At 45.3% G+C, this 26,300-nt stretch overlaps 1 protein-coding gene across 2 annotated transcripts in view; it reads right to left on the bottom strand.

Annotated features, from left to right (window-relative positions):
- Nucleotides 1–26,300, bottom strand: part of CPNE3 (copine 3) — a 460,542-nt gene that overhangs the window by 288,980 nt on the left and 145,262 nt on the right. For both annotated transcript variants that reach the window (XM_086965964.1, XM_086965965.1), the window contains exon 2: nucleotides 7,133–7,275. In XM_086965964.1, coding sequence (XP_086822090.1) covers nucleotides 7,133–7,267 — 135 coding nt within the window. In that variant the 5' untranslated portion in view covers nucleotides 7,268–7,275. The remainder of the gene's footprint in view (nucleotides 1–7,132; nucleotides 7,276–26,300) is intronic.

Here is a 26,300-nt window from a genome sequence, read left to right as displayed (position 1 = left end):
AGCGCCGGATGCCAGCTGTCAGTTCTCACAGGCTGACTGCAGGCAGCGGGCGCGCTGATGTCCTGTTGCTTATGTTAATAAAGCTAGTTATCGACACACCACTTTGTCTCATGTTGTGGCTACAACATGTTCTTGGCGACGAGGGTCAGTCTACAAACAGTGAGCAGCAGGGCATACAGCGAATATTGAGGCGTGAAAGGTGAAGCAAATTAACCTTCAAAGGGTGCCTTCACGCGGAGAGAGAAGACGAGCGGAGAAGAAGAAACAGTAAGAGATTGCGTCTGTACTGGTGTGAGAAGATCTAGAGAGATTACGTCTCTGGCAATCTGGGTGACAGCTGTTAGAGCAGACTAGAGGAAAATTGCGTCTGTGCCGGTGTGAGGAGACCGAAAGAAATTTGTCTCAGGCGATCGGAGCAACAGCTGGTCAGAGACCAAAAGCGGAGCGCTGAGGAGAATGTTTGCATGAATTTATTTAAAAGAGAATGAGGAGTTTGACACAGCGCGAGCAGAGTATGTCTAAGCAAAATCGAGTCATTTGATCAAATGTAAACAACCACTGCGCAGTGAAGCACATAGAGAGCTAGAGCCTTTTGTCTTAAGTAAATACTTCACGTGTAGGGAAGCGTGAAGGGAGGCAGAACCCGGTAATTGAATCTAGACACTGCGCAGCCGAGCATGAAAAGCAGCACGAGTCTTCTGACATGAAACTGACACGCAGCGTTTAGTGGAGTGTGAGGCAAAGCTTCAACTTTTCGAACCAGGGAAAGAAAGGCAGATTATCAGCGCATGAAGGACAACAGGCTCAGATTAAACGCGAGCAGTCAGCTGTAGGCCGTCATGTGAGGAGAAGTTCAAGCTTCGTGTCAGGAAAGTGCAAGAAAGTGATGTGCACATAAAACAGGAAAGAAAAAAAAAGAAAGATGCAATTTTAAATAAGAAATTGCGAGGTGAATAAACTACGCTCTGTCTTGTATTCACATTCACGTGTGATTGGCACATTTAACAGAAAAGAGCAGTAAGTCTTAGGCAACAGCGCCACCTCATGGTATATTGTGGTATATGTTGGCCACATAATTTTGAGAAAACACATTTGCCTAAAGACAGAACCTTGTACATGACAGTGTCTAGTATTAAGGAATTGAATTGGCTGGGAGTATTCATTTGAGTCAATATGGATATAAATGCCCTTGATGTATCTGCTGTGTCTGCGCCTCCTCACTTTCTCAATCAGCCAGGGAATCCAAGCATAGAGTGGGATGAGTGGATTGAAGTGTTCGATAACTATTTGGAAGCCTTGGATGCGCAGGACTACACTAGCAATAGGAAAAAAGCAATCCTGCTTACCAACCTGGGGAAAGAAGGACAACATATATTTAAATATTTGCCTGTTGCTAATAATGAACAAGGTCAACCCATTGTGGATGTCTTTGAGGAGGCACGGAAAAGGTTAGAATCGCGATTTGCTAAGGAAACAAATGTAGCGCTAAGAAGGTACAAATTTTATACCCAACCACAGAGAATTGGAGAGTCAATTGATGACTTTGTCACAAGACTTCGCAAACTTTCTTTAAAGTGCAAATTCGGCCCTATGACTGAAGAAATGATCAGAGACCAACTTATCGTTCAGTGTAGAAGCAGGAAGACTCAGGAACGTTTATGGGCCGCAAAGGACCCCTCTCTCAAGGATGCAATCGACATTGCAAAAATTATAGAGGAGTCAGACTCTTGCATGAAAGAAATGGATCGCAGGGACAACAAGGTTAACATGTCTTGTGAAGGTGAAACATCTGTTGTAGAGGGTGGTGAAGGGGAAGTAGCTGCCTCTACCAAGTTTAAAGGTGTGAAGAATGCTTACAGGGGCAGAGCATATCCAAATAGGTTCGGGAATAAGGTGTGTGGAAAGTGTGGTAGTGCTTACCACACGTCCGACTCGAAGCAGTGTTGGGCCATTGGGAAAGAATGCAGAAAGTGCGGCCGCAAGGGTCACTTTGAGAGAATGTGCAGGGATACCAACAAAGGAAAGGTAGCTATGTTATCAGATGAGTATACTACATATGAATGCTCTTACAAGCCTGATAGGATCTTGTGCGTTGAACCATCGTCATGTGGTGGTGAGGAGGATGGAGAAGTTCTTCTCACTGAGCCTCATGATCCAGATAATAGGAGGAAATACAGGCCTAAGGCAGGGTTTGTCATTGGTGATAAAAAGGTTGACTTGATGGTTGACTCGGGGTCACTATATACTATTATACCAAAAAAAATTTACAAACAGGAGTGGCCTAATAAGAAATTGATGCCAAAAGACATAAATCCTGGGGGGTACCAAGGGGAACAGATAAACATACTTGGTTACATGGCAACAGAGATTGTCTTTAAAGGAAGGTCAGTGAGGGGTAAGGTATACGTAGCAGAATCAGGACCACCAATCTTAGGATGGTATCACCAATTTGACCTCCATATCAAAATTGACCCACATGCTGTAGAACAGGTCATGGTGGTAGATGATCTCTCAGTGGCAGACATCCTGGAAGGGGGTAAGGGTGTTTTTAGAGATCAGCTGGGCAATCTAGAGGGATATGTGCACAAGATAAAGATGAAAAGTAATGCGGTCCCAGTGCAACACAAACTAAGAAAGGTTCCCATTATGGTAAGGGGAGAAGTAAAGAAAATGTTGAATGAGATGCTAGCCAATGGGGTCATAGAACCTATTGAGTGCTCATCATGGATTTCTCCGGTTGTTATTTCTCAAAGGGCTGATGGCAAATTACGTTTTAGTGTTGACCTCAGAAGTTTGAACCAGAATGTAATCCCTGACACCTTTCCCTTGCCCAACATAAATGAACTGATGGTGATGCTTAAAGGGGCAAAATACTTTTCTAAACTTGACCTTCGTCATGCTTACCATCAGATACGCTTGCATGAGTCATCTAAACACCTCACAGCCTTCATCACAAATGAAGGGATATTTCAATTCACGAGGATGCCCTTTGGGTTATGTTCGGCTGCGAGCGTGTTCCAGAGAATGGTCACAGAGGTATTCAAAGGTGTAAAAAATGTAATCTACTTCCAGGATGACATTTTGGTATTTGGTGAGAGTGTGAGTGACCATAACTCCGCATTGAAAGATGCACTGGCAAGGATCCTAGAATCAGGTCTGACATTACGCAAAGAAAAATGTACATTTTTGGCAACCGAGGTGGAATATCTGGGGCATTCCATCTCGTCAGATGGCGTAAAACCTAAAAGAGACTTGCTAGCATCCATAAAATTGGCTCCAGTCCCCACCAACAGAGACCAGCTACGCTCATTTATTGGGCTAATCGAATACTATTCTAAATTTGTGAAGAACTTTGCGAGTAAGACAGAACCCCTGAAGGTGCTCATGAGAAAAGGGATCAAATTTTGTTGGGGGGATGACCAGGAGAAGTGCTTTGTTGACATTAAGGGGGAAATATGCAACGCAGGCATTTTGGTTCCTTTTGATGTAGATGGGAAAACTGTTATTACTGTTGATGCAAGCGATACTGGTGTAGGAGCTGTGTTGTCACAGCATGACGGCACCACTGAAAAAACAGTGGCGTTCGCATCCCGTACCCTAACTACCACTGAGCGCTGTTACTCGGTGATAGAAAAGGAAACTCTAGCAGCCGCATGGGGTGTGGAGTATTTCAGGATGTATGTGTGGGGGCGTAGATTCAAACTCCGCACTGACCATAAACCATTGTTGAAGATACTTTCACCAGGTGGGACAGGAAAAGGGTCAGCAAGACTAGCAAGGTTAGCCTCTAGACTACAGGAATACAATTTTGATGTAGAGTTTATTTCGGGTTGGCGCAATGTACAGGCCGACTGCATGTCACGACTGTCCTTGAATTGGGAAGATGTAGACAGGACAGGAGTATCAAAAAGAGAAAGTGAAGGGGCCATCTCTAGTGTTGAGGATGTGATCCAGTGGAGTAGTGGTGCAGTCAGTAAAAAAGAGTGGGAGGAAGCTATGTCTAAGGACGAAATTCTGAAGAATGTGATGAATCTTGTTTCAAAGGGTAGACGTAGGGAAAGCACCCTGCCCATCAGCATTAGACCTTTTAATGCAGTAATTGACGAATTGTCAATTGTTGCTGGTCAGGTTATCATGCGTGGAGACAAAATGATTCCCCCATTTGAGATTCGGAAAAGACTCTTTGACTTGGCGCATGAAGGACATCTGGGCCAGACCATTACGAGGAAACGGTTGAGGAACGAATTTTGGTGGCCTGGTATGGATGGTGAGGTGGTCGATTGGGTTGAAAGGTGCAGTGAGTGCTGCGAAAGTGAAAAGCGACTCAAGGTGGGACCTTAATCTGTCCCAAATTCCATCCATGACCCAGGTGTAGTGTGGCACAGCATATGCCTCGATTTCATTGGGCCTATGCCGGGTGTTCACCCCAGCAAGAGATTTGGGTTAGTGGTAATGGATGTTCATACGCGGTGGCTCATTGTCTACCTACTCCCTGAAATAACCACTCGAACAACCATTAAGGTTTTGCGTATGATCTTCAAGGAGGAGGGTCATCCCGCTGTCCTTATTACGGACAACGGGACTCAGCTAACTTCTGGTGAGATGAGAGAATTTCTGAGTGAGTGTGGAATTAAACACACGTTCACGACTTTGTACAACCCGCAATCCAATGGGATTGTCGAGAGAGCCAATCGCATGATCAAGGGTGCAATAAGTTTGGCAATAACCAATAATCTTGACATTGAGGAGACTCTGAGTGACTTGATATGGGCCTATCGCACAACAGAAAATGCAAAAACAGGAGCTATTCCCTTTGTCGCCATGCGAGGTAGAAAACCAGCTTCCAAACTGGTGCCTCCGTGGATCAGAGAACTGGTTGAAGGAAAGAAAGAGAATGGATGTGATGTGAGCATTCCTGAGCATGCTTCCTGTAGAGTGCATGACAAGGAAAAGAATGTGTCCAGCATAATTGCTGGTGACTGGGTCAAGGTCCGTTCCGGACGCTGGGTAAGAGGCTTACGCAAATTTCGAGGACCCTTCCAGGTAAAGGAAGCACACCCATTCTATGTTGTGTTAGAGAATGGTGAAAAGTGGAACCTACGTAGGGTAGCAAAGTACTGCTCACAAGATCATGTTCCCAAAAGCGTGGTTAGTAAAGTGGTTACCAAGAATTCATGTTCCGGGTACATGTTGGCTCATGACAGTCAATTGCTCAACAGTGCTCGCACAGGTGTTGGAGTGAGGGCACCAGGCCCTGGTGGGGATAACCTGAGCAATGGTCAAAGGCCATTTAACACAAATGATGACTCACCTGATCTTAATAGAGCTCAATCCTATCAGAGACCCAAACGGGCCAGGAGAACCCCTCAGTATTTGCATGACTTCATTGTCGGATGATGTATTGTTATGTTCTATGCTTCTGACATTTACATGCCTTTCCTTCCCATTGTTTTCCTTTTATTCCCTACCTGCGTGTAGAGGAAAGGGGGGTATGTTGTGACGTCATTCCGCTCCACGCACCGCCGTGGAATGCTGGAATGCCGAAGGTTCTATGCCGAGCGCCGGATGCCAGCTGTCAGTTCTCACAGGCTGACTGCAGGCAGCGGGCGCGCTGATGTCCTGTTGCTTATGTTAATAAAGCTAGTTATCGACACACCACTTTGTCTCATGTTGTGGCTACAACAAAACATCAGATGCAAAGGGTTTCAGTTTTCATGGTTGTTAAATACAGCTGGTTTGTGGGTTTCTCAAAATATTCTAAATGCAATTACATTTATAGAGCACTTCATCCCTGCTTCAGGCTCTGAAGATCATTAGAGGATGGGCTGCATAGCCATGCTACACAGTGAGGGGGGTTTGGTTGGAGGGGCGCTGAACTGCAGCGTGGCATATGGGATGCGAGCATGTGTGAGATGCAGCAGCCATGACAAACTTGCGCTGTATGCCCTGGAGAGATAGGTGAGGGACTTAAGGAAGGGTTAGTATACAGCCAACTATGGGTAGTGAACGGGAGTAAGCTGGCTCATATGTATTTCGCCAACAAAATAACAAGCATTGGCATAGCCAATAGGTCTCGCCTTTGGGAGCTTATAAGTATTTAGTTATGCAGCACAATATCCTTGGTGCAACAACATCAACTGTTGCATGGGTAAACACTTATAAGGTCCCAAAGACGAGACCTATTGGCTACGGCAATGCTTGTTCGTTTTTCCCTGCATCTGCTATCGGGTATCTTGGAGACAAAGCTGGAAGCCTGGGGAGCAGTTTTCAAGGCGCTGTGATTGCGTGGGGGGGATAATTTATTATCGGAGGGATGGGGTAGTGGAAACTTCTTTGCCAAAAATACAGCCTTTAATGTCGCTTGGCATAGACTGCAATGGATGCCTGATGCTCTCTGCACTGCCATACCTCTGCTGTGTGGCCTGCGCATGTAAATTAGCGGTCACTCTTAATGTGGTAATGGATGTTCGAGGAAAATACGGAAGTGCTAAAGCGCACGCCTCTTTTTCTCCTATTTCCCTTTCTTAATTGTTCATCTTTGAATCAAACAGAAGATTACAGTTCTCTCAGACTGTAGTAGTTTCAATATAAGGTGAAACATGCTGCCTTAAAGCTGGTTTGTGAGTTCAATTAAGAAGAAATGCAGAAATGTTATAATTATTTGCAGTAAGTGCTCTGTGCACCAGATGAAAAGGGTGTTTCAATAGGGCTTTTTATGGAGGCACCTGAAAGTTCTTTGATTAGGGGGTGGGGGGGAGAAAGGAGGGGGGAGTGAGGGGGTAGTGCAAGCAGAGCAAGGCTTAATAAGATAAGAATGGCAGATGGCGGCTGCACGCGCACATGCACGCAAGCTTTAGGCCAGGAAAAGCTTGTGGGTAGGACTTTGAAAAGCCCCTTACTAAAAGTCGAGGAATAGCGCATGCACTGCTGTAGGCTCGACCTAAACAGCGCATGCGCGGCTGTAAGCTCGATCTAATAATGAAATGATACTATCAAGCATTGCAAATTCTAACAGGAGATCTTGAAATTCCAAATATTTACACTTTGGTGCTTATATGTGTTACAGAGTTTTACACTTTGTTACGGTCCAAAGCACGTCCGGGGTACAAATAAGAGGGATGCGATACAGTACCTCAAACCAATTTTGTCCAGTTGAATTCATGAGCAGCACACACAGCGGGTCTGATTTTGAGCTCACATCGCGGTCCAAGAGGTTGTTACAAGAGACACTGAGCTCCACCTTTGTCACACACTGCTGAGCCGCCATCTTTGACCCTGCAGTAAAAAAAAAAACATCAGCAAACGTCATTGATGTCGGAACACCAGATTACAGTACAGCCGTATTAGAGAGTAAAGAGTTTACCAGACGTGCATAAAACACTGGCTGGTAGGAGTGGAAACACACAAACATTAAGAAATTGAAAGTGGATTAAACTTGATTTGAATATCTTATGTGCCATAGAAGGCAGTCTCGTGGATAGAAAATGATGGTCAAACATTTGAATGCTTGTGGCAACAATCCCACAACACCTAAGATACCGACCTGATCATCGAGAAGAGGAGACTGCATAGTGAACACGGAGCATTAGTCCTAGTTCCTTCTGTCACGTCTGTCTATGCCTCTCCGTCCAATGTTTTAAAGAGTCGAAATATATAATCCAGTTTGTCAAATAGAATTTAGTGGCCGGCCTAAGACTGATATTACTTGGATTTATTAGCAGCTGGTATCAACTATATATATCCTCCTCCATGACATACTGCACATTAATACGGTAGTTCTAAACAAAATGGGTTTTTGACCTGGCTCAAGAACAGGTTGTATTAAATTGCTTGTTTTCCTAGTGGGCTCAAAGTACGGCCAAGAATCTCCCCTGCCCTACTGGCTTCTTTAATTTAGGACACTAGAAAGAAAACCAGAGTCGAAGGAGAAACAGACTGGAGACATCCAATTTCCTCAGAGAAAAACTTGCTCATCAAACCAGGAAAACACCTCTCGACCAAAGAAAAGATTCTGTAGAATTGCAGTTCAGGAGGGGTAGAGTAGTTCTTGTAACTGGGAAAGCAGTACCCAATTCTTTGTATCATTCTAAACACCTAATCTGTCCACATGGGAGACTGCTGAACATGGCATTAACTTACTGATGAGGAGCATCTAAGGGGGGCATCGAAGGCCAAACTTTTGTCACCCAAACTCTTAACACTTAAAAGCTTCCAAACATTGCATGGAATTGTGTGTTTGCTCTGAAGAGAGCCTGGTGCATGCTGAGCACATGGAGCGATCAAGGAGGAAGAAGAAGTCACGCCTATGCGAGTGAAACCCTGCTGCAAGAGGAAGGCCTATGGGCATAGGGGGGCTGGTGACCAATATTCTGAATGGGTTGTGCAGTACCAGGGGGCAATGGCTGTGAAAATAGCACGTTTCAAAGACAAACTGTCAGGACGCATTTTGGGGCTCATACATGGTCTTACATGAATGAAATGATGATTAAATGTTTTACAATAAGTGTATACCATTCTGTTATATCTTCTTCTTCAATGCGCTGGGGGCTTTAGCTAAGCACGCTTCGGGTGTTTATGTGCAGAAAAAGGCATAACCAACTTTAAAAAAAACTAGCCAAAGACCGAACGACTCCCATAAATGTCGCAGCATGCTCCAAGTCTGTAGCATAAGGAGAGTTCTTCGAATGGCATTCACAGAGCCACACAACCGCATCCAAAGCCACTCCTAGTTCCAGGGCCCAGGTTGTCACTCCACAAACACTGTTGGCTGCACTGCTTTCGGTTTGCTTTCAGAACTGAAAACAAAAATTTGGAGGAATTCAACGGCCTTGATATTTGTCACATGAATCATTTAACCCGAAAAATTTAGGAATCAAGACCTCTACATTATCCAGAAAATAAAACGCCATACACATTTTAGGCATGGGACGTTATTTGTCATTTGGCTTCCTCTCCAACAATGTTAACGGAAGCGCTGGATGCATGACACCAGATCCAGGACTCTTCAATTAGGCAACCCAGTGGCATTGTCGGTGGTAATTTTGCAACCCATTCCACACAGATTATCACAATCCAGCCTTTGCATCTGCAGCCTTTCACCAACACATGCTATGTATACTATATTCACAACTACAGTTCTTGCAGTGCTCATTCAGTGTCACAATCCTATTGCCTAAAACGGGATTCCGTCTTGCAGAATGATGAAGCGAGCCGTGGCTGGCCCTGTGCCAGCCTCTCACTCCTCAAACCTTGTGGGAGGGCGTGCGAAGCAAAGGCTCAGGCACGCCATCTCAATATTTGCTCAAAGCTATTGAACCGTTCTGGTTACACCGGTTCCCTTTCCCCTTCGCAGATCCACTATTCACTAGTTCTTGCTGACTCATATCCAACAATACTTAATTATATTTATACTTTGCACGGTCTTCTCTCTCCATCATAAAAACGGTACTGTTTAGTGAACAATATGCATCCACATGCTTCTGTGGGTTGTATTCCCTTTTTACGTCTACATGCTCATGCATGTTGCAATCCCTTTTTAGTTTTAGTCAGCACAGCACTGTGCTTGAGAAGTCTACTGTTTTTAATATAAGGGACTTACTCTCTTTCCTAGCTTCTCATTGGTTCCTGTGAGTGACACTTAACTTTCCTCCATTTCCATTGTCTGTAGCATATTTTGCTGCATTTACCAATGCTTGTACCTTGCCTGCTTCTCTTATCAGTTTCTTGCCGCCGGAATACGGTTATCATCCACATTGGTGGAACTATATTTCCATTGCATTTTGTCTTTTACTCTTGCAGCATATTCATATAACAATATTTCACCCAGAGAGATTAAGTGATTTGCACAGAATCGGAGAATGTTGCGCGGCGCCGCCGAGACTCAAACCGGGATCCCCAGCTCTCAAGTCAGCACCTCTGGCTGCTGCGACACATCCTCTCCACTTCCTTGTTATCTGTCAGTGAGCTCTTTCCTTCTACCGGACGATGATTGATGAAAACAGCTCACTATTCTTTACACAGGCGAAACCGATGCATTCCCAATGCTTGTTTGAAGAAGCATTAATAAAACCAATAAGCCTGGCCTATGTGAGAGTTATTGGCTTTGTCAGTGAGCTTTAACCATGGTGTACACCAGTGTGACTGCTGTTCAGCATGGCTAAAAGTGAGTGGAGTGGGATAGTTTGGGGTGGGGTAGAGTATATTGGGGTGTAGTAGATTGTGGTGGTGTAGCTTGGGGAATATTAGGGTATACTGGGTGGGGTAGTTTGGGACAGGAGGATATCGATTGGGGCGAGGGACATTGGGGTGAGCTAGATTGGAGTAGATTTGAGAGGGGTAGGTTGACGTAGATTGAATAGTGGTAGATTGGTGTAGTATGGGATAAATAGCAGTACATTTGCGTGGGGTAGACAGTGGGTAGGTTGGGATAAATTGGAGTGCGGAAGTTTGCGGTACGTTAGAGTGTGATGGATTGGAGTATGGCAGACTGAAGTAGGTTAGGGTAAATTAGAGTGAAATAGATTAGAGTGGAGTAGATTGGGTGCAGTAGATTGGGACGGGTAGATTGGGGTAGGTTTGCTGGGGTAGTTTGACGTGGAGAAGATTGGGATGGATTGGTTTGGGGTAGACTGGGGTGGAGTGGGGTTTTTAAGGTAGATTGGAATGGAGTAGATTGAGTGGGGTAGTTTGGGTAGACTGGAGTAGTTGGATTGGAGTAAATCAGTGTGTGCTGGATTAAGGAAGATTAGAATGGGGCAGACTGGGGTAAATTGGAGTGGGGCAGATTGGGGTAAACTCGAGTGGGATATATTGGGGTAGATCGCAGAGGGATAGACTGGAGTGGGATAGATTGTAGTGGGGTATACTGGAGTGAGGTACATTGTAGTGGGGTACACTGAAGTCGGGCAGGTTGGATTGGAATAGTCTAGAGTGGGGTAGATTCGAGTGGGGTAGATTCGAGTGGGGTAGATTCGAGTGGGGTAGATTCAATTGGGGTAGATTCGAGTGGGGTAGATTTGGGTAAATTGGAGTGTGATAGATTGAAGTAGACTCGGGTAAAGTAGACTGGGGTAAGGTAGATTGGGGTAGGTTGGGTGGGGTCGACTGGAGCGGGGTTGGATGGGGTTGATTGGAATGGGGTAGGTTGAAGTAGACTGGACTGGAGTAGATTGCAGTAGGGTAAAAGGGAGTGGGGTGGACTGGGGTGGGGTAGATTGGGGTAAACTGGAGTGGGTTAGATTGGGGATAGACCGGAGTGAGGTAGATGGGGAAAAACAGGAGTAGGGTTGATTGAGGTAGACTGGAGTAGTTGGAGTGGAGTAGTTGGAGAGGGGCAGATTGGAGTGGGGCAGATTGGAGTGGGGCAGATTGGAGTGGGGTAGGAAAATTTGGAGTGGGGTATATTGGAGATGGGTAGATTGGGGCTAATTGGTGTTGGGTAGACTTGAGTGATTTGGGGTGGGGTATATTGGAGTGTGTAAATTGGGGTGGGGTAGATTGGAGTGGGTGGATTGAGGTGAGATAAATTAAGGTTGGGTAGATTGGGGTGGGGTAGAATTGGATAAATTGAGGTGGGTGAGATTGGGTGGGACGGATGTGGATTGGAGTGGGGTGGGGTCTTTTCGAGTAAAATGGAGTAGGATAGAGTGGAATGGAATGGGGTAGATTGGAGTAGGTTAGATTCGAGAGGTGTAGATTGGGGTGGTTTGGGAGGAGTAGAATGGGGTGAATTGGAGTGGTGTATATTTGGGTAAATTGGAATAGAGTAGATTGGTGTGGACTGGATTGGGGTAGAATGGGATGGGGTACATTGGGATAAACTGGAGTGGGTTGGATTGGAGTAGTGTAGATTGGGGTAGGATAGATTGGAGTGAGGTAGATTTGGGTAAAATGCAATGGGTTAGATTGGGGTAGATTGGAGTGGGTAGATGGGGAGAGATTGGAGATGGGTAGATTAGGACAGATTGAAGTGGGGCAGAGTAGGGTAGAATGAAGTGGAGTGGGGAGTGCAATGTGATTAAGAAAGATGCAGTAGCACATGGAAGGTACAGGAGAAGCAGTGATGTGAAGTTGGAGGAGCAGTAGCACGATGAAGAGGGAGGAGAAACAGTGCCATGAGGAAGTGGGAGCATTAATGCAATAATGTGTACATTCCTCTCTATCAATAGCTGCCTGGCCAATTTGTATTGAAAAATTAAAAACGTTCTTTTCTGGCCCAGAAGGCATTTATCCCATTGCAGCCACCCAAAGAAAAACCAAACTATCCAGTTTCAAATGCTTGGCAGCGGTTTTAAATGTAGCTATTTTGTTAACAAAATGTATTAATGTTGTGCAATTTGTCATCTTTGCATAACATTTATGTTGCTCCAGGCAAACAACTGCAGTATTGACAAATTCAGTTTCACTTCATATTACTATAATTTCCTACTAGTTACTAACTGCAAAGTGGAGAAATCCGTTCCAGAGTTCATGTGCATGTCCATAATGCCATGGGTTCAAATTGCCGATTTAAATTGCTTCCTCCTTTTTAGGTCGAGCCTAGGGAGAGGGCCTTTTGAAATCACTCCAGACTTTCTGAAAGCTCGTGCATGTGGTTGTCACATTCTATTGGCCTTTGTGTGTGGCTTGCAAAACTGAAAGCATGCAATTGGCCAAAGGCGGGTGCATGTCCCACCATTTCTGAAAATGTTTACTCCCACAGCATCCACCTTGCGGAAGCAAGCAGCGGCGTGCAATGTGCCATCTGTTGTGGATCATGTTTTCTAATTTGCTCTGTCTCTTTCACTTTCACGACCGCGCTTGCTGCATTGGTCACACGCTACTTATCTGTATAGCCTGTCTTTCGGTGTGTCTGCCGGCGTCATGAAAACAAGCTGCACTGCATTTGCTGACAGTGAATTTATCGTATATACTTTTGAATGGGTCGTCATATATAACCTTATTCGTGTTGGCTTGTTTTTTATTCCGTCCCGTGCCCTCACCACTGCCCTGCCTCTGCCGGGTTCTTCCCTCGTGTCTCCCACCCGTCTAGCCAAGTGCTTTGCTCTGCCACGGGACAGCATGGCACATGCCCCGGAGCCTGTAGCGCTGCAGCCCTAAGACTAGGGATACCGGAGGCTGCCGGAAGACAAACCCGGTTCCGGTACCCGGGCCACCCAAGGACTTTATCTGGTCCCTCTTCAACGCCATCTTTATCAACTGCTTCTGCTGTCTGGGATTCATGGCTCTCATCTTCTCGATCAAGGTACGAGCATTAAATGGCCCCTCTGGACAAAATACAACCACAGCACATCCCGGAGTACATATAAAGTTACTTGAAGAATACAGGTCAACTGGAGCTCCATGTTCCTTCCTGGGATTTCATTTATCAAAACACTGCACTCTTGGAGTTGTAGTCCTGATTCATCATAGAGGACAAAAATGAAATGAGGAAGTGATTGAACAACAACTGATATGGGGTGTTTGTGATAGTTCTGAGTTGAAAGCACCTCTCGTTTGTTGACAGATTGGCTGAGGGGTTTGCTGCAAAGGGCAGCGGTGTGTACTCGTGGTACCCACGCCATGATATGCTCACTCCCGCTTGGTTGTGCAGTTGCCTTCTAGATGGAATGTGTTTTACTCGTTGCAAAGTCGCGATTTAAGACTCCTCGTCGGAAATGCTGGCAGCTACCGACATAAGACATATTTTGTTTGTGACAATGCAGGGTAGCACCTACAGTTGGGTGGCGTTCTTGTGTGTCCTCTTTGTATTTTACCACCTGCATGTCGCTTACAGGGTGCTCACTTGTGAAGTTGTGGAATGTGTGTGTGCTCATTGCACAGACATGTGGCCCCAGTACTGCTGCACAATTGTTCTCAGTGCACCCTGCCATAGTTCGGGAGACGGGTGGAGCAGCAGCACAGGTGTGTTTCACTCACTATCGCAACACTGTGCATCCTGTCATAGTTCAGGGGACGGGTGGAGCAGCTACACAGGTGTGTTTCACTCACTATTACACCGCAGGTGCTCACAATTTTACACTCAGGGCTACAATTGTAACATGTACTAGTACATTCGTGGTGCATGTTAGAATAATGATGGTCTAGCTTACGAGCCAAATTCACAAATTATCACCGCCCTAGTCAGTGATGGAAGCGGGAGGGATCTGAGGGGCACACTTTAGGAAAACAGTCTCGCTGCTTTTTGTCAAAAGTAAACCTTCCGGACCGTTTATTTCTACAGCTGAAGTGCTTCGACTGAAGTATAAGGCAGGGTGTCTCTTATGCTGCACACCCAAGGGAGGGGCAGACAGTTAAAGGGGCTTTCTTTCCTGGGTATTGGTGACTGAAAGAAAAGTAAATGTGCACAACTGGTCAAACTGTATTTATGAAGGGAGCTGGGAACCTGGCATTGGCTTTAATTGATGGAATAACTTGAAGCTGCCTGGTGACACATGTATTTTTTTGAGAGGTATTGTAAGGGACCTAGCTACAAGCTAAGCTGTGAAATGTGCTTTTACAATAGGGTTAACAAAATAAATAAATAAACCACTGCATTACATACAGCCTGCAAAATACCTATATTTTGAAAGCATTTTTGTAATTGTAATTTTTATCTTAAGCATTTTTGCACATTTTATATTTATACTGTGTGTAATGCAAATTTAAAATAATGGCCTATATGTTTACAGTGCTTTCTGTCACAGACTGGGACCTTGAAGCACTAAATATACACAAGTCACTATTTCTCCACTGCACCAACCGGGATTTGGTGCGGTGCCTTAACTAATAGAGTACGATAGTGCATTTCCCAATGATTCACTATGAATTTTCATTTAAGCTGTGTGTTATTTGTTATGTAGTTACCGGAAGGTGAAAGACAGATGGGAGGAGGGAAGTTAGGCAGTATGTATTGCTATATTATAGTCTAAATGCTTATAAAGGTCCCAAATCCGAGACCTATTGGCTATGCCAATGCTTGTTCATTTTCTTTTTGCCACACCAGGGATGTGTTAAAAATGTGCCAGTAGACAGCGCTGAGTGCAATTGTAGTGGGCGCTACTTTTCCAAATCACTCACTTTAAAAGCTTTTCAGATTAGGGCTTTATATCCTGCTATGTTCCATTTTGCTGTAGCTTACATTCCGACTTCAAAACATTGCAGCTTCTTCCGTGTGCTGGTCTCCAAGTGCAGGGGAAGCAAGAGCAGCTACTGATTAGGAGGGTGTGGAGGTCCAGCAAGCAACATGGGAATACCGAGTCAGGGGCAGATGCTTGTTACTGTAAAAGAAATATGAACTGAACAAAGGAAATAACAGGAGGCATAAGATGGCCAATTAGGAGGCAGCTAAAATAAATGACAACCAAGCCTGCAAATGCAATCCATGGCAGGGCTCCAAGCCCTTTACTGAACACAAGTTTTGCAAGTGCTTGCGGACCAAAAAACGAGATACAATAGAAGCTCCTTCTCAGTGCTGAAATGCAAGCGGTGGAATGAGACATGGGCCGGGGGTGGAGGGGGGCAAAGCCGGACCAGATAGGGGCCTGGGGGGAACCCCTAACGGCGGCGGGACCACCGCAAATGCAGAGGGCGAAAGCATGCGAAAAAGATGCTTAATGATTGGGCACAACTTTTGACCAGTTTGCCTCATCACCTTGTAACCCACCCACCCACACCAAGAGAATGTGGTTGTCGCAGTCATAAGGACCGTGGATGAGGGTGAGGCAGAGGCAGCACAAAAAGGGGACCAGAGAAATGAGTAACCTAGATAGAGGAGCTGCTCAGACAGTGTCCTTGGGATGCCTCACGGCAGGGACACCGGGGAGCAGGCAAGGCGAGGCAGGTGACAGCACACAATGACAGCCAGAATAGAAGAGCGGCTCAGACATGGTCCTTGGGAAGCCACACGGCAGGGGCACGGGGAGCAGGCGAGTGGCCAGCAAGGGTCCAGGAAAGCAGAACGGCACTAGCAGCCCGGGCTGGGTTTGATGGCCGCCCACAAGATCAGTAGCAAGGTAAGCCTAGAACCCACAGAACCTGAGACACCTGCAAAAGGGCCATTGCGCAGGGGCAGTGCTGTCACACAGAGATAGAAGGAAAACCAGTGGATAATATTCAGAATGATAAGTGGGTTGTGAATGACCAACCAGTAAGTTGCAAGATGTATGATCCATGTTTTGCAATAAACTGCAGCCTTTATTCACCATAAACTATTGTCCCCTAAATGATTGGTGGTAAGAGGACGATGCATGGTATGGCCAAGAATGATGGGGGAACCAGCATGCCTGAATGGGGTTACGCTCCTCGATCAAATAGGAGACAGCAAGCATCAACCATGAAGAATTCAGAAGAGCAATGATCTCTTGGCCCAAAAATCAAGATACCAGTAGTCCTAAACTGTGATTGGTTTCTTTAAGTGCTTGAATATGAATTTTGTCAAACTAAGCTTTCACATAACTTTCCATAAGGAAGACACCTAGCGTTAATATCTTCTCCCATCCATGCACCACTCTTATGATAGCTACTCAGATGACCATGGGGAAAGACCTATTCGGTCTCCGCAAGCAGTAGAAAAGTGCTACAATAACCCTGCAACACAACATCAAAGTGCTGTGCTGGTATCCTCACTGCGATGGGAGTGAACTCTGGGTGGCAGGAATGCTTTAATGGAATGTGATATTTCTAGCACAGTGCTAGTGCTTCGTGGGAGTTAAGTGTAAACAGGAAAACAGACTTCTTTCCTGCAACAATACCGTCAATGTAAGAAATAGGTATCTTAAGGCATACAGATGGCAATAAACTGTTATGTGCCTAGACGGGAGTTTGTTCGCTGTATGGTGCATGCATGCAGCAAACAAATCGAATCGAATCTTAACGTAATTTTTCAATAACCAGCCACAGCACGAGAAATGGTACAAAGGGCGCCATACGCCTACCATAAAACATTTATTCTTAAAACCCAAAAGAAACGTTAGTTGAATTCACCATCTGGAAGCACTAACAATTTAGAGTGATAACCAAAAGTTGGGTTGCCACCTTTCTCAGCTAAAAATCGAGCTAGTACTTGTAAATGGTTTTCTGTACACTCCTCAAATATTTTAACATAGAAAGCCTGAAAAATATAGACTTTCACTGTTTCTCGCAATATTTTTGCCACTCTTGACTTGAAAATACTTGTCAAGCCTGAAAAATACTGGCTAGGTGGCAGCTCTACGGCAGAGGGTACTCCATTCGGAATAGCCTGAGCAGAGTGGTGAGAACACGTGAATGAGTAAGGCAACCCGAGATTGCAAGTGATGGTATAACTGAAGGGAACAACATGTTAGTGTTGAGAGTATGACAATGGTAAGAGGTCAGTTGGGACAGTGAATACCTGTTAGAACAAACTACACAACTTACTCAACCAACAAATAAGTCTGACTGGTAGGTTAACTTTCTATTCTACAGATAATCGGTTCTTTGCAGGCCACTCATGGTTACCAACATGGATACCCACTCTTAAATCAGTGAAACAGGATAAAGACCTTACAGTGACAGGTTATTTGAAAACAGCCTCCGGTAACTTCATTCTGAGTAAATTGTGGGGAGACCACTGGCGTATAAACAACTGAAGGACACCAGAATTTACTAGTCTGTGCAACAATCTTTATGTAAAATGGAAAAGCGAAAGTGCTAACACCACGAAGCTACAACAAACTCAGAACATTTGCAAGCCTACGTCCAACAAAGCTTTTGAAGCTAGTCTTGAAATCTGCACTGGCAACCCATAGTCCCTATGATCAATTTGAAATGCACTCAGCATCGTTCATAGACCAACCCTAGAAAAAGCCCATAATACCTTAAAATAAGGTTCAAATGATACTCGTAAAAAGACACTGCTCTCAAGATTAGCTCAAAGGATTGTCGGACCACCCTCCAAAACGATGTCTTTTGGGAGATCTGCCTTCTCAATTCAGGAAACTAGAATCAGGAACCCACTGCCAGCCAAAATGGGGCATAAATAGGAACACCTGAAATCCAGAAAGTAAATAAAAACGTTTATGTTCCATAGATAACATCCCAGAGGACTAGAATAACAGAAATGAAAGCCAACACATTCTCAGAGTTTATGGGAACTGTAGGCAATGCCAATAAAGATTACCACCCACCACACAAAGAAAACTGACAGTTGTCACCATACAAGCAGAGAGGTAAATATGCTCCCAGAATGTGTCTGGGTATCTACTCTTAAAATATCCCTCACTTTGAATATTAATCACAACAAAGATGACTTTAACACAAGCCATCCAGATGATAATCTACTTCTGCCCTCACCACCCCAGCCTGGTCCCATTCCCACCAACATAAGACCTGAAAATAGACACCGGTATGCTTTAAAGAGCACAGAAAAGTAATAAAAGGAAGAAAACAAACTCTAGATCAGGGACCTGAAGATCTAATTCACAGTCAAAAGACTGCAAGTATAAACGTGAGCATCTTTCTCTCGCATTGCTGTGATCCATCACACCACAAACCGCATCATTGCTACAGCAAATTCCCGTGCTGTGCTGCAATTTTAAAAATCCCTTGTTATGTGACAAGGTCAACTCGTCAAACGCACAGCGCAGGTAACACCCATGACGAGTTGACCTTGTCACAAGCATCGAAGGGGTTAATACTGATCCACAACAAAATAAGACCATCTCTCTGATCACTCACGAATTCCAACACGCTTCACACACAGGCACGCTCCCATTGACAACATGCTTATAATCAAACAGTCCCGTATGATGCAGCTAGCTAGCTATCTGTGACGGTGCTTTGGTGCCACACGTAGAGGTAGAAGTGCAGTATAAATACTGCAATACAATATCATTATTTATAAATATAGTTTATGACACAAACAAGCTTGATTCCTTGAGGTGTCGTTTTTTTCCACAACCGATTCTGAAGGGGAAGCAAATTTCAGAACGATAAAAGGCTTTTCACAAAATCTTAGCTAAGAATATACTGATCTATATACAGAAACAGATCCATTCCATGGGCTGAATTCCTGTAACTTAATTGGGATTTAGTCACAGAGCGCCAATAACTACTCAAGAATTTAAATGGCCTTGCTTGGCCATAGGAGCAAATAGATTAATGGAACCCCAATACACTACTACTTCACAGCTTAGGAGGCATCTATTTACAGTGTGAACAGGCTTACTTATAATTAGTCGACAGTCATTGACTGACTCAAAATACTGGCACTTATCAAACTGCTGCATAATGAAGCCTGGGTCAAAGTACGTTTGGGCAACATGGGGTGGTTTCAAAGTAGATCTGATCTGTAAATGCTGCAAAGGAGAGCTGTAAATTAATTTCCACTGTGTTTAATGTATAGCTATCAAATTTACATGATGTTATGATGGTGACTAACAAACCACTCTGAACTGGGTTATGTGCAAATGTATCTTCTAACTTATGAAAATGACAGTAATATTAGCTTAGTCTCCATTAGGGAGCCGGAGGACCCATTAAGCTGTGGTCAACTCACTCGTTAAATATTATTTACAGAGGCATGCCCAAGATGACGGATACGTAGGATGCACTACTCCACTACTGCAGGAAATCTATACTGCTGTGCTTAGGACCCGGAGTGGGGACTATGGAGAGCAAGTCCTACCAGTGTGGCCTCTAGTGTTTGGGCCTGTGAGTGAACACCCTCGGCTACCGAGAAATCGGAGTACAGCAAGATGGCGGAGGGCCAGCTGCAAGACCACACAGAGCAGCTGAGCCCCGGACCACATCAGACACACCTGGACATATTGGAGGCCCTGGCCGGGGGTGCAGTGGCACTGTAGGCGAGTGGCACACTGCTGCACCACACACCGCTGCCTGGCAGAGGCCCAGTGAGGTGGCTTGGAAGAATTGGGCAAGCCTCAGCCGCTTACAGACGACAGCTCAGGGGGCTGCCAACCTCATGGCGCATACAGCCTCTGGCATGCGCAGTGTAGGGTTGGCCTTCAGACCACCAACCACTGGGCCCATAACATATTAAGGGGTGGGGTATGCAGCCTCACTCCCTGATCCTTATTTGCCCACGGGGCTCCCCTCGCCGAGCCTTCATAGGCCCTGGGGTCGATTTTTGTTTGGAAGGGGTGGGGGGGATGTGCTGGCCCCTTCTCCCCAAGCAGTCTCAGCCCAGAGACCCCATCCCCTGGAGTGAGAGGTGGGTGGCCCGGTGCCCCTCTGTGGCACCCACACAGCACAAGTTGGGTGGCCTTCAATGGCTGGGGAGGGGAAGATACGTGCGCGCCCCCCCCCCCCTATTTTCAATGAAACCGTCCCCAAAGGATGGGGTCCCCAGGTCCTTTCAAGGCTCAGGGAGGGAGGGCTGCGTGCCCATTTCCACTTAATGAATATACCTGGCCCCAGGGAATTTGATCCCCCAGGGCCTAAAATGGGCTAGGTGGCAGGGGCCTTACTTACGCCCCCTCCCCATATTTTACAAAAAATGGCAGCCACCATTTTTAATTTTTAATTTGCCACAATCCCAATGAATTGTGGTAAAAAACACTTGCTTATTTTTCTATCCGCCCAGGGGGTTCCTCTGGGTCCCCCCGAAGGCCCTTGGGGAGCAGGGTATCCCGACCCTGCCTCCTTTTATTCATTTTGTTTTTATTTCAGAACAGGTGACTAAGTCCCTGAGTCCAATAATGGCTACTGGCAATATTTTTCTCATGTTGCTGGCACCCAATCAGAGTGCTTACTCTCCCTGGAGTGCATCTTCCATGGGAGCATAGTGGCCCAAGGGGAAATAAGCTCCCTGGGCCAATCAGAACAGTCTATTTTTCCCTCAACCCTGTCCTTTCTTGGTTTTGGACCTTAAGATCTCCAAAGCTACTGAACGGATTTAAACCAAATCACAAAAAGCACAATCTGTGAGCCAAGACATAGCTTCCAGACAAATTTGGTATAATTCTGTTCAGCAATTTTTTCAGTAGCGCTGCCTAAATAAGACTATGGAAAATGCATGAGGATTTTGCATTTTGGGACCCCCACTTCTTACTTGGCCCCCACTTGACGGATCACCCTGAAACTTTCTACACACAAACTAGTCAAAATGTAGCACCTTTTTGGAAAGTTTCATGAAAATTAGTCAAATGAGTCAGTTATTTGCAAAACAGAAGGCAAGAAAACACATTTGCTATGGAAATGCAGACGTCATTATAAATAACCAGTGACGACAAAGACATGATATATATAATACCTAGTTATAGTTAGGACCTATTATCCATAAGAAATCCGCAACATTCTATTTGGAATAACTTTGGGGCCGATTGACAAATCTGCGCAAACTTTTACAAACTTTTGGCCAGCTCTGGTCCGCTCCCATCCTGAAAGTTTCACGATGATTCATCAAGCGGGGGCGGAGAAAAAAGGGGGTCCCAAAACGCGTTTTCCCCATGCAATTTACCATAGGACCTTTAGCCGCAGCTACAGCTCGAACTGCTAAACGGAATTACACCAAATTTGGAAAAGAGGTAGTCCTTGGTTCAGGCTCGTGCTTTTTGCTTATTTGGTGTAAATCCGTTCAGTAGTTCCTGAGAAAATGACAGTTAAAGTAATTTATATATCGATGGGCGCGGTGGATCCACGTTCCTATCGGCCTACCCTAAGCGCAGCCTGCAGGCACCCTGCAGTGCACAAGCTGTATTTTAATTGGCTGTCAACACTCCAAATCAGGAAGTGTTGGCAGCCATCTTGTGACACAAACGCCGCAAAACGCGAATGGGTTCAGGTAGACACACCCTGACCCTCTAGGCCTGCTCAGGTGGTCCCACATTAGGATTAAAAATTGCAGGATGCGCGTAGGATCTGCGCATCCTACCGATATAAAAAGAAGAAACGCGGTCTCCCGCGCTAAATATGTCCCAATCCCCCCAACACTGCCCCGGGGACCGCTCTTACTTATTATATGCGGGGGGCTCACGGGGTCCCCCGCAGACCCTGGGACCGCCACCACCCGGGGCTTCTTTAAAATGGGTGGGGGGGCTCTCAGGCCCCCCTCAGCCCCGGGGACCGCCACCCCTGGGGCTACTTCAAATTAGGTGTGGGGGAGCTATGTGGCCCCCCCAGCCCCAGGAACCGCCACGCCCCAGGGACAGCCACCCCCCAGGGCCGGCTTATGCAGTGTCCCGGGGTGCCCGGGGGGACACTGCAGTTTTCAATGACAGGGCGGGAGCCTCACAGCCCCCATCCTGTCATTGCAAACTCCTTTCCTATTTGGAAGAGAGAGCAGGTTTCCTGCTCTCCCTTCCAAATAGGTAAGCAGATTGCTTTTCCATATGGGGAGTAGCATGTTGGCTGCTCCCCATGTGGAAAAGCAATGGCGGCTCCCGCAGGACGCAGGGAGCCGGCTGGGACCGTAGGGGGATTGGGGACCCCCCCCACATACCCCAACGAAGAGGGCCAGTTCCGGGGGATGGGGTCCCAGGGACTAGTTAGTAGTGACCCGGGAGGGGGGCCACGCGGCCCCCTCTCCCAAAAAGATAAACAAAAATAATTAAGCCCTTTGGTGGGTTCCGCTGGAAACGGTTCAACTGCTTCTTCTGCCATCCATGTTGCAGTCCAGTCTGCACGAGGCAGATCCATATTTAATTATGGTGGTGGGATTCTCCCGACCGGGACTGGCTGATTTTACATCATCACACAAGGTTGCCCCCACCTTTGAGAACGCACTCAAGAAGCAGTCGAATTCCGCTCTTTTGTAAGCAGCCTCCTTTATTATAGCAACCAGTAAGAAGGCATTCTAAACTATCGGGAGAATCGCACAACCATAATTGAATGTGGAACAGCCTCGTGCAGACTGGACTGCAATATGGATGGCAGAAGAAGCAGTTTGGCTTGGAAATTAAACCGGAAGAACGCATCCAGTAGCTCACTGGAGAGCTTGAAAAAATTGCATACATTTATGTTAATGCTGCAGAACCCACCGAAGGGCTTAATTAAAGGGTGAAGGAACTACGGGTCCCAGAATGCTAAGTTGTTGAACACGCCCACTGGAGGGCTACCTACTGAAGGAATATAAAAACAGACTCTTACCTTCGCCCATTCTGCCTCAACATGCAAATTGCCCGTGAACAAGGATCAGGAGTTCCGAAGCGCGTAGGGATTTTAATTGTTCAGAAAGTTGCTTTAATAAAGGAGGCTGCTTACAAAAGAGCGGAATTCGACTACTTCTTGAGTGCGTTCTCAAAGGTGGGGACAACCTTGTGTGAAGATATATATTAACTCAGAAAGCGTGTTAACTGGTACACCCCGAAGAGGACTAAGATCAGTCTGGGGGAGTATGCCTGCGTGCCTAAGGTACGACTGGCACCTAGGGGAGGAAAATCCTTTAGCCATCTAGAGGCACAAGCATGGAAAAAACTTCCGTTGCCCCTCAGACTCAGGATTTGCTGAGTTTCAGGAAACTGTTGAAAACCTGGCTGTTTGGAAGTTAATTCATTCTTGTGTCAGCAGCCGTGTGATTCTGTAGCGCCGGGAGCGCACAGATACTCCTTTTGGAGTATCTGTGCGCTTTATAAACTCTCTCATTCATTTATTCAGTGATATGAATGTAGAAATGCAATATACACCATGTCTAATGTGTCCATACTGCTTTTCCCCAGTCTTAACGTGCTGCAACCCTACTATGCCAGAATGCCGTCCAAGAAGGTACAACAGTGGCTGGCAACCGCTCATGAGTTCTGACAATTTGACTGTTTGGGTCTTCAGGACTGCAGAGCGTTCAGTTGCATCAAAGATGGATGTTGTGACGAAGTAGTATACTGTAATTAAAAATCAAGCAAAACAGTGGAAATGTCAGAAAAGCTTTGACAGTTAAAACATGCAGTGACACTAAGAGTAGTGCAGGAATGTAACGTATGCACCTAAAGCAAAAACTCTCCTCTGAGATGAGTAAGGGTCTAAGGTCAAAATAACAGTGTTACCCGATATGAAAGTCTGAACCCTTCAAAAGAATAATTTATTGCTGGAGGTGACAAGAGGGACGCCTCTAGGTTGGAGCAGCCCTCAAAAAGGAGCAGTAATCTGCAAGTAAAACACACGTAGTCTCTTTAAAGACAGGAATCAGTCTGCAAGGTATGTGCGAAAGTGATAATGTCAAAGGCAGGTATAATCATCTGAATTTAAGTCCTCACAAAGAGAGAGTCTGGATTACCAACAGGTCGGAGCCACCGACGCAACAACTGTCTGCGCTGCCTGTCGTCATTAATGAGTTAGAAACTAAGAGAAGAAGAGAAGAAAATCGGCTCTGTAGGAAGCTACTGGGTGCTCCCATCTCATCATCAGGGTTTATCTGTCACTCAGAGCTGAATGCACCATATATTAGTGACTTTATCGCAGCCAGGCCTGCATTATTTTGGTTAGCCATCTGGGTAAATGAATATGCTAGCCTAACACATGATATTTTGAGGGAATGTTTAGCTTGTGATAAATGGAATAAGATCCCATGGTTCCGTGGCGTACAAGAGAGTCTGTCTAGCATAGACAGGGGCAACCTCTTTGAAAATCCATCTCAAATACAGAGGACTGACAAAAAAGTAGTCCAACTTGAACTGTATGCCAATTACAGGGAAAAAAGATTGTCAGAAGAGATGAAGAAACAAACTGTTGTGTCCTATATTAACAATGGCTTATTAACCCAGCAATTTCCGTTGTATTTGACACTACCAATGTGCTACTGGGAAAGATCTCTATTGTTTAGAATGAAAGCAGGAACGGTAAAATTTTTACTTTGTTTTCCTCTAGGACACACCGTAGATGACAAGATTCTGTGTCCTTGTGACGGAACCAGCAAACAAAATGATCTACATTTCTTCTTCATGTGAAAGTTTTATAAGAAATACATTAAATGGTTCCTAGCACCATATTTTAAAAAACGTAGACCCATTTCCCTGAATCAGTCTTATTTGATGCTTTTAAAATTGGAGGACGATGAACTTATATTTAGGACAAGTTGTTTTTTAAAAGTCATTTTTAATGTACGTAGAAGTATGGAAAACCCTTGAATTATCAATGATTATTGTTCCTCTCTTGCACTTTTGAAATGCGTGACTTAGTAAATGCCCTAATAATGTATTTTATAGTGTCTATTGTACCTTTGTAGTTGTAATTGTAAATGTCAAATTGTTTTTTAAAGTGTGCTTTTATGGATTTTTGAAATCCGAATAAAGATTTTTGAAATGAATGAAAATGAGTTAGAAACTAAAGGGACACGGGTACAGTATCGAATTCAATGATGTAATGGCTGGAGCATAGTGTGTGTCATCCAGTGATTGAATTGTCAATATTACAATAGGCATACTGGTTTACCAGAACTCTGGTTGCTAGTGGAAACGGTTCAACAAAAAAAAACAAGAGCAACCCATATGTCCCTGTGAACTAGGTATAGCTATTAAGCTTGAGCACAATTGTTCACAGGGAACTCATTTACGCAAAGAATGATTGTTTTAAGCAGGTTTTAATTGTCTTGCAGTGATTTAAGCACAGGAAGCTTTTGATAGTCAATATGTTCAACACAGTTACCTCTATGATTTTCTATTAATGTATGACTTCACATATGACTAGGGAGAAAACAGCCCAACAAAAAAGATCCCTGGGGTCACGAGTCACAATCTTTTTTCTAATTTATATGTAAATAGTGTCAGTACACAGCAAAGTTTATATTGTATATTTTTTCAATTTTCATCGATCTTGATAGCAAATAAAGAGCACTCACTTCGGCTGAAGTGAGTGTTTATAAGATTTTTTTTGTTTGGCTGTTTTCTCCTCAGTCATATGTGAAGTCACAAATTAATAGAAAATCAAAGAGGTAACTAAGCTAGTGGAAATGAGGCAGGGAGACCAGGGTCGGATGACCCTATAGGGCAACCAGGCAGAGCCCGATGGGCTGGTCTGACAGGCCAGTGTGGGGGTCGGCTCTTGGCTGTTTGGTGGCCTGTTTTATGGTGTAGTGGACCAGCTTTTCTCCTCGGTTTCTCGGATATCGCCACAAGCTTTTGCCTGCAGCGACAGAGTCGGTGCTTTACAGTACTAGGCCTCAAGGTGGTGGGAAGACGCATAACAATACAATTGAGAGTTTATGGGTCCCCCACTAGAGAAGCATGGGAGAAAGACCCGCTGGAATGGCGGATAGCCACGTGCCCCACAGGGGGACACTAGAGGGGACAGCCCCTTAGCAATCCTCCACTGCCAGGAAGGGGGGCTAGTATTTCTTCTGTGCCTACCTGGCTAGAAGAGTGGCGATCTCTAGCTGATCGCACCTCCCCCCCCAGGGACAACGCACTTCCTGG

This window comes from Lissotriton vulgaris, chromosome 4_1 (genome assembly GCF_964263255.1).
Source record: "Lissotriton vulgaris chromosome 4_1, aLisVul1.2, whole genome shotgun sequence".
NCBI lineage: Eukaryota > Metazoa > Chordata > Amphibia > Caudata > Salamandridae > Lissotriton > Lissotriton vulgaris.
Note: the sequence above shows the minus strand (reverse complement) of the source record. Positions and strands in the feature narration are given on the sequence as shown.